Source organism: Dipodomys ordii, unplaced genomic scaffold (genome assembly GCF_000151885.1).
Source record: "Dipodomys ordii isolate 6190 unplaced genomic scaffold, Dord_2.0 Scaffold14, whole genome shotgun sequence".
Taxonomy (NCBI): Eukaryota; Metazoa; Chordata; class Mammalia; order Rodentia; family Heteromyidae; genus Dipodomys; species Dipodomys ordii.
In genome coordinates, this window is record NW_012267230.1 from 15,350,948 (window position 1) to 15,359,954 (window position 9,007).

Sequence of the window (9,007 nt, forward strand, 5' to 3'; positions counted from 1 at the left end):
TCCCCTGCCCCCCTCCCCTCCCTCCCCTTCCTTCCCTCCCCTCTGCCTCCCCGGGTTGCTGAGGAGCCCTTCCTGGACTTGGGGGCCAGGCACTGCCCTTGGGCCCAGGGGTAGGGGTTGGATTTACTCTCCTTCACCCCCATTTGTGAACGTTGACTCTTGTTAGGATGGGGGTCAGGGCGGGGCTGGCTCTGAGCAGAGGGGTGAGGGGACCACCGGAGGGCTCCCCACTCCACTTGATCTCAGCCGGGGAGAAAGCAGGAGAGGAAGGAGGCTGGGGTCCAAGACTGCAGAGTGGAACCCCAGGGACCCCCATGGCCAGGGACTGTGCTCCTTGGAGGAGAGGCAGGTTCAGGACCACCCTGGGCACCCATCGGGTTTGGGGAGGAGGCTGTGGAGAGAGAGAAGACCCAGGCCCAGGCTGGGAGGTCACATCCTGAGCCAGGAGGGGCTGGTGGGGATGCTGACCTGCCCAGGGGAGCCGTGGCCTGTTCCACACAGCGTGGGACTGTGAGAGGAGACTGTGCCCTGGGCCTCTGGAAATGCCCACCCCTGCCTCAGTGTCCCAGCGGCAGGCCCAGCTGAGCCCTCCCCCCACCCCCCCCACTGTCCCGGTGTGGGTGGGGGAGGGGCTGAAGGAGCAGCCGCAGGCTCTCCTCTGTGTCTGTCTTCTGTCTGTGCATGGGGCGGGCACTGCATGCCAGGCGCTGGGGTCTCGAAAAGCTCCTGTCTGGTCAGGGGGGCTCCCCTTCCTCCCCCCTCCTCCCGGGGACAGGTAGGAGCAGTGGTTTGGCCCTCATACTCTGGAACCATCCTTCAGTTCCTGGGGAGTGAGCAGTGGGTGGCAGCAGGGCCTGGGCTCCTGCGCCCCAGTTCTTTCTGGTTGTGATGGGAAGGGATCTGGTGGCCGCTGGCTGGAAGCTGTCGGGAAATGCAGACCAAATGGGGTGGGCTCCACGGAACGGCCCATGGAACAACTTGTCAGATGTTTGCCATGCATATCCAGAGTTCTGCTCTGCTCCCCCACCCCCAGCCCCTAACATGCCAGTCTCTGCGTTACACCCCCCACTGGCGCCCCACTGGGACAGGCTGCTGCAGAACTGATCCCAAAGACCTCAGATCTCAGAGCGGCATGAGTGAGCCCCCCCCTTCCTGTGCCTCCTGTGAGCTGTGTGTGTGTGTGTGTGTGTACACCCCTATCCAGTGTGGCTGTGACGGGGGGGGGGGGGTCTGGCTCTCTCTGCCGCAGGATGGAAGAAGCTGACGTCTTGGGCCTTCTGTAGACGGTTCAGCGGAGAGGAGAGGCTCTCTGTTCTCTCCCGTCTCCCCAGCCCTGCTGTGGCCATAGTAGCGTCTGGAACCTGGTACTTCTGGGTCTCACCAAGTAGCCCAGGCTGGCCTCACACTGGAGAGCCTCTGGTCAGATGCTTTAAGTTCTGGGATTGTGGGTGTGAAGCACCACAACCAGCCCTGGGTCTCCGCCTGTGTGTGAGTACGCGTGCGTGCGTGTGTGTGTGTGTGGGGGGTCCTGTCCTGTCACTAGCCCATGGTCTATGCACTTGTTCACTCATCTTGGGGTGTCCACGTGGCCAGGGCAGACTCTGGGGACTCTGAGGCGGGGGGAGGCCAGGCTGGGTGAGACTGGGTGGGGTTGGGCAGGGGTGTCTGCTCCCTAGCACAGCCCTGAAGCCTCTGCCTCTGTTGACCTAGTTCCCAGACTTTCCTTGGAGCTGTTTGCTCAGCTGATCTGTCCCACCAGCCCCGCACCCTGCCCTGCCCTGCCCTGCCCTGCCAGGGCCAGCCTCACTTACTTGGCCCCCACCCTGAGCTACCTGGATGGCAGCTGTTGTCTTGGGACCCGGCTACAGGCGCCTGGCCTGTTTGCATTTTCCCAAGTTGCATTTTCCCAAGGCAGGGATCTGCGGTCAGCTCTCCTCCTCTGGACCTGGGAATGGGCCAGCGCCTTCCCCACTCACATCTGAATGATGTGAGCCCGTGGCTAACGCCTGCAATCCTAGCTACTCAGGAGGCTGAGATCTGAGGATCGAGGTTCAAAGCCAGCCCAGGCAGGAAAGTCCGTGAGACTCTCATCTCCGATAAATGACTAAAAACTGGAAGTGGCGCTGTGACTCAAGCAGTAGAGCGCTCATCTTGAGCTGAAGAGCGCAGGGACAGTGCCAGGCCCAGAGTTCACACTACATGACCAAAAAAAAAAGCAGAGAAAAGAAATGCTGAGCTTCAGGCCTGGCATCCTGGGCCCAGGACCTGAGGACGGGGCCCCAGAAAGATGCAATCACAACCACATTGCTAATGGACACAAGTGCACCCTGCTTTTTTGGTTGGTGCTTTGGCATTCAGAGCTGGGCCAGAAGGGGGAGGGGTGGGCAGGGCTGTGGTTAAGGGCAGGGAGAGGTGTAATTTAATTTCGGGGGGGGGCGGGAGAGCAGTCCGCCTGCCACTCATTATTGATGACCTCACTCGGGGCCAATGACTACAGCGTGGAGGCTGGTGTCCCAGGTCCACACTGGCTGGCCTGGGGCTCCTCAGTCTGGGTGGGAAAGCAGCACCATGGTTGGGGTACAGCAGCTCTGGGTGGGGTGGTCGCTGGGAGGGCGTTGCCCTGACACGAGGGCCCAGAGAGTTTGTTGAGAGGTAATAAACTGCCAGTAAACACGCTCCGCCAGCTCTGAGCCCGGTGATGGGTGATGGACACCCTGGTGGGTGGCCCCCACTGCAGGTCCGTGCGGGGCTGGCCGGGACCCCGCACCGCACCTACCAGGCTCTCCATTGCTGCACCTTAGGGGTTGGGCCTGGACGGGGGGGGGGGAGGGGGGTACGTCACCAGAGGAAGAGGGGTGGTCCTGGGTCCCTGGGGAGCAGGCTAGGGGAGGGGGCGTGGCCAATGGCCAGCTCCCCCTCCTGCGGTCTCTCAGGAGCCTGATGCCCCGCACGGTGGACGGACAGATCACCATGGAGAAGACTCCCAGCTACTTCGTCACCCGGGAGGCCCCGCGCCGCATCCACAGCATGTCCCCCGACACCAAGCTGATTGTGGTGGTGCGAAACCCTGTGACCCGAGCCATCTCCGACTATGCCCAGACCCTGTCCAAGACCCCAGGCCTGCCCAGCTTCCGAGCGCTGGCCTTCCGCCACGGCCTGGGTCCCGTGGACACCGCCTGGAGTGCGGTGCGCATCGGCCTCTACGCCCTGCACCTGGGCCGCTGGCTGCGCTACTTCCCGCTGTCCCGCTTCCTGTTCGTCAGCGGCGAGCGCCTGGTCAGCGACCCGGCCAGGGAGGTGGGACGCGTGCAGGACTTCCTGGGCCTTACACGTGTGGTCACCGGCAAGCACTTCTACTTTAACGCCACCAAGGGCTTCCCGTGCCTCACGAGGGCCCCTGGGAGCGGCCGGCCTCGCTGCCTGGGCAGATCCAAGGGCCGCTCCCACCCCCGCGTGGCCCCGGCCCTGCTTCAGCGGCTGCGTGACTTCTACCGGCCCTTCAACCGCAAGTTCTACCAGATGACTGGCCAGGACTTTGGCTGGGACTGAGCCCGGGCAGCCTTCCTGACACAGTGCGGCCGGTAGCCGCACACAGTCACAGCCCGCTGGCTGCGCACCCTGTGGAGACAGAATGTTTAAGAACTACACTTTGCCTGGGCGCCGGTGGCTCATGCCTGTCATCCCAGCTACTCAGGAGGCTGAGATCTGAGCATCGAGGTTCAAAGCCAGCCCGGGCAGGAAAGTCCATGAGACTCATCTCCAATAAACCACCAGAAAACTGGAAGTGGTGGCTCAAGTGGTAGAGCGCTCACCTTGAGCTGACGAGCGCAGGGACAGTGCCCAGGCCCAGAGTTCAAGCCCCACAACCACCACCAACAACAAAAAATACACGTTGGATTTCCATTTTCCCAGTTGACCTCTCAATTTGAGTGGGCCTGTTATCTCAAACGTCTTTGTCCTCTTGTTTCGTGAATCTCTTTTTCTAGGGGTGGCTCTGGGGATTGAACTCGGGGACATTCTCCTGCTTGAGTCACGCCTTTGGCTCTCCGATGGATGGGATATTGTGTCCCCAGATCCGGTGTAGCACTGATGGTCAGGCGTCCTCTCCCACGCTGTTTCTTACACACTGGGGGTGGGGGCAGGGCCTCTGTCCCATGTCACCTGTGAGGCTGAGGCTCGTGGCCTGCCTCCTGACACACAGCTCGGTTTTGGTGAGTTTGAGGGCTGCCGGATCCTCTCTTCTCAGCCTTAGAGGTGGAGCAGTGTCAGTCAGGGCCAAGGGGTGCAGTGCGCTGGGCAAGCTGGCCTGGGCAAAATCTGGGTGGGGTGAGCGTGGAAAGGCCGGATGGGGCTGGTCTTGGGCTGGCCAGGCTGCGGGGTCCTGGGGCGGGGCCTCTCCCCTTGGTGAGCGGGCCGCGCTGTGACTCCAGACGGGCTGTGTGATGACCCTCGGCCGGGAACATAGCCAGAGGGCCGAGTCTCAGGGACTGGCTGTGGGGGGGGGGTTGATAAACCCCACACAGAACCTCGGGTGCAGGTGTCACCCATAAACCACCAAACCTCAGACAACCTCCCTGCCCGTGAGTCCCCGCACAGTGACGTTGAGCTGAGATCTCCCGCGCAGCTCGGAGCCGGGCTTCCTGCTCTGATGCCTTTCCTGCTGCTTCATCTGAACCGCATCGGGGCTGTGTGTTTGGCCAGAAGAGCCGTCTGCAAAGCTGTCAGTCAACTCAAGCAGGGGCTGCGAGGCTGTTGCCAGAAGCATTTCATACACCAGCTTTCCGATTGAGTGGGAACCGAGGCCTGCCGTAGGGGCAATAGAGAACAATCAGAGATCTTGTTCCCGGTGTCTTCTCCCGTGCTCCTTGCGGTGTGTGTGTGGGGGGGGGCAGAGCTGGCTAGACGGCCACCCACGGTCAGATCCTATCAGCTCACTTCCTTCTTGCAGGAGGGGATGGAGGACAGGATATCTGATGGGAAACTGATCCAGAGACACATGCCATCACCGCCCAGAGGAAGGCCTGCCATCCCCCCCCACCCCCCCCGCCCATCCCCACACACACACTGAAGAGCTGGGAGGCTGGGCGGCCAGGGGGAACGTGCCAACCACGCCAATTCTGGGGGAGAAGCATCCGGAGACTGTCTGGCCCTTGGTTGCACTGTCTGGACTGCGGGGCTGGGAAGGGGGGGTGGCGCAAGGGTGACGGGGTACGGTTCTCTTGTTTCTGCGCTGGCCAGTCCTGTGGGGAGGAGACGGATTTGTGGCTCAGAAGCTGTGGCAGGCTTGGGCTGGGGAAACAAAGGCAGACTCCCTGGTCTCTCGAGAGTTCACTGTCCTCCCCCTGCCCCCCATGGCTTGTACAAAAGCCCTGGACATCAGAAAGGAGCCGGTGAGGAGGCAGATCTAACCAGGGTGACCACAGAGGTGCTGATCTTGGTGGAGGCTCCTCGTCTGAGCACCCTCTCTGGCCATCAACCCTTGTGTAACAATCAACTGGGCTTTTATCCTCCTTTACAGATGATAAACTGAGGCAGGGAGAGGCCGTGTTTTACCAAGAATGGGCCCATGTGGGAGGGAGTGGGGAACACCCTTGGGGAAGTCCGTGATGGGCAGGGTGTAGGGGTGCTTCCACCCAAGGGTGTGCATCCTGGGTGATCCCGGTGCGGGGTGAGGGGAGCCCATGCATGCTGCCTGACAGAGGTGGCTCATAGTGGAGCTCAGCAAGGGAGGAGGGCTTCTGGGGGGAGGGAGGTGCTCTTTAAAGGGGGTCTCCTGGCTGGGCGCTGGTGGCTCACACCTGTCATCCTAGCTACTCAGGAGGCTGAGATCTGAGGATCTTGGTTCAAAGCCAGCCCGGGCAGGAAAGTCTATGAGACTCTTATCTCCAAGAAACCACTAGAAAACTGGAAGTGGCGCTGTGGCTCAAGCGGTAGAGCGCTCGCCTTGAGCTGAAGAGCTGAGGGACAGCGCCCAGGCCCAGAGTTCAAGCCCCACGACTGACAAAACAAAACAAAGCAAAGAAAAAAAGGGGTCTCCTGTAGTATGGGGGTGGTGTATGCCTGTGATCCCAGCTTCGTGGGAGGCTGTTCGTAGGAGGATTGCAATCTGAGGCCGGCCCCAGGGTAAAAAACACAAGAGTATGCATAACATACAAAGATGAGGGACAAAAGGACAAAAGGGCGGTGGAGGGGGGTCCTGGCATCCCGGCTGGAAGAGCCCCGTCCGTGGGGGCCTGGGAAGGAGCTTTACGCAGCTTAAGGGAGTTGAATGCCCCTGACACCAGCCAGCCGCCAGCAGCACCCGGTGAGCGGCCCACAAGGAAGTGGCTAGTGCCCACGGCCGGCACGGAATATGAGCCCTGGCCAACACGTTAACTCTTTATGATTTGGTGGTACCGGGGATTTGTGCTTGCTAGGCAGGTGCTCCACCACCGGACCCGTGTCTCCCCCTTTCTGTTTCTGCTTTTAATCAGCATAGAGGTAGGATTTCCTGCTTTTGCCTGGCACTACTGAGCTCCGGGCCTCGGGCCTCCCAGCTCGGGTGGGGCTGGCATTCCTGGTGGGACACCACCACACCGGGCTGAGCGATGGAGGGAGGGTCTTGCTTACTTCTTGCCCAGGCTGGCTTTAAACTTGGATCCTCCCGAGTAGCTGGGGCGGCAGGAGTGAGCCTCCACTCCCAGCTCTCTGGGTGTGCTGGGTGGAGGCCCCGCTCAGCCTCTCAGGTTCCAAATCCGAGGGAACCTGAGCTGATGGATGAATGCTGCGTTACACAGCATTTCCTTCTTCATTTTTGCTGTTTTTGTTTTATTTTTGCAGCGCTGGGCTTTCTCAGGGGACTCTGCCATGCCAGCCACTCCCGCAGACCAAGTTATTGTTGTCTTTTTAAATGCAGCACCGAAAAATAATATTGAACTAAGCCAACCAAGGAAGAATGTGCTAGATGAGGGGCCAAGACTCAGAGGCCTGTGAGACACCCCCCTTCTAGAGGATGGGTGTGTGTGGGGGTGAGGCTGGGGTGAGGCAAGCCCACTGGGGTCTGACAAGAGCCGCGGGGTGGGGGCGGTATCGAGGGGGGGCACAGCTGCGGGCAGGGGTGAGGGCAGGGGTGAGGGGTCCCTCTTCTCTCTGGAGTGAGTGCTCACTGCCTCTCCTGGGTTGTTTACTTGTGCAAATGTTTGCAGGGGGCACAGCCACGTCTTCAGTGGCCCCAGGGGGACTGGACCTGTGTTTTGGAAGACAGCGTGTCCCACCAGCTCCAACTCGTGGAAGTCTCCCTCCCCCAGGGACGGGCACCATTGGTGTTCTTGTCCGCAGCAGCCTTGGGCTTTGTCTGTGACCACGCCCCGTCCACCTGCTGACCACGCCCCTGAGTCCTGGAAGCTTCCGGCTGGCGGCTCCCAAGCTGTCTTCACAATGGGGGTGTTCTTGCCCTTTCTCCTCACGGAAGCAAATTTGCAGCGGGAAGGCGGGTGGACAGGGAAACAGAGGCCTGGGGAGGACTCCACGCCAGCCAGGGTGGCCTCTCCAGCCTCAATCCCTGATACCAGGCCCTGGGCAACTTGTCCCTTTGTGCCCTGGATAGATGGGCAGAAAATCGATGGTTTTGCTCTGTTGACAAAACACATTCCTGACAACTAGGATGCAGGGGAGCGTTAAAGGCCACAGGCACAATTACTTCCGAGGAAGAGGCAACTCTGGATGGAGCTCTTTTGCGCAAGGCTAGCTCGCTATCACTTGGCCCACAGCTTCCACTAAAGGTTTCTTAGGTGGTTAGTGGAAGATCAGAGTCTCCCGGTCTTTCCTGCCCAGGCTGGCTTTGAACTGCAATCCTCAGATCTCAGTCTCCTGAGTAGCTAGGATTTCAGGCGTGAGCCACCGGCGCCCTGACTTGGCTTTACATTTCGTTAACTGCATTGTGAAGGCATCTTAGAGCAGAGCGTTGCAAAGATGGCTGGTGGAGTTCCTGCAGACCCTCACCACGGCTTCCTTCTCTGAATGGTGACATGTGGCAGTGTGCCCCCCCCAGTCCAGTGGTTCCCCCCACACACCCGATGCCAGGCCAGGCTCAGTCCCACACAGAGCCACACCTCACCCTTTTGTTTTTATGTTGGTTTGGAGATGAGTCTTGGTAACTTTGTTGGCCAGCCTCAAATTCTTTTTTTCTTTCCAGTTGACTTTGTTGTTATTATAGAGGTGATGTACATTTGTGTGTTTCAGGCAATGAGGACGGCTCTGCTCCCCTCCTCCCCCAGTCCCTCCCTCCCATCTCCACTTTGATCAATGTCCAGTGCAGCTTCTGCACTTGGTCACTTTTGCCTTGGACTCCGTGCCCCCCCCAACCCCCCAGATGTGCACGTGAACACACCGTATATGAAGTGAAGAATACAGAGTCATCAGAAAGAAAAATTACAAAAAGTCTTTTGTTTCCATATCTTGGAGTTCATCTCAGTATGTATATTATTTTATATACACTTGAAGAGGTGCGTGGGCACTGGGCCTTTGTGATTCTCTCCTAAGATTCCTCCGCTGGTGTCACTGTCTGTATCTGGAATCCTGTATAATTTGTCATATCCCAGTGCGTCGTAGATCTAACTTCCACGTGTCAGAGAGAACATGCGCCATCTGTCTTTCTGATCTTTAGCCTCAAATTCTTTTTGTGTGTGTGTGTGTGTGTGTGTCGGTCGTGGGGCCTGAACTCTGGGTGTGGGCGCTGTCCCTCAGCTCTTCAGCTCAAGGTGAGCGCTCTACCACTTGAGTCAGAGCAGCCCCACTTCCGGCTTTTTCTGCTTATGTGGTGCTGAGGAATCAAACCCAGGGTCTCATGCATGCAAGGCAAGCACTCTACCATGGAGCCACCTTCCCAGCCTAGCCTCAAATTCTTTTTTTTTTTTTGTCGGTCGTGGGGCTTGAGCTCTGGGCCTGGGCGCTGTCCCTCAGCTCTTCAGTTCAAGGCGAGCGCTCTACCACTTGAGCTACAGCGCCACTTCCGGTTTTCTGGTGGTTT

General features: G+C 59.3%; 1 protein-coding gene across 1 annotated transcript in view; it reads left to right on the plus strand.

Annotated features, from left to right (window-relative positions):
- The window catches only part of Hs3st6 (heparan sulfate (glucosamine) 3-O-sulfotransferase 6), an 8,435-nt gene extending 4,886 nt beyond the window's left edge, over positions 1-3,549 (plus strand). Inside the window, exon 2 of the mRNA XM_013011257.1 lies at positions 2,934-3,549. Coding sequence (XP_012866711.1) covers positions 2,934-3,549 — 616 coding nt within the window. The remainder of the gene's footprint in view (positions 1-2,933) is intronic.
- Positions 3,550-9,007: the final 5,458 nt, after the last annotated feature.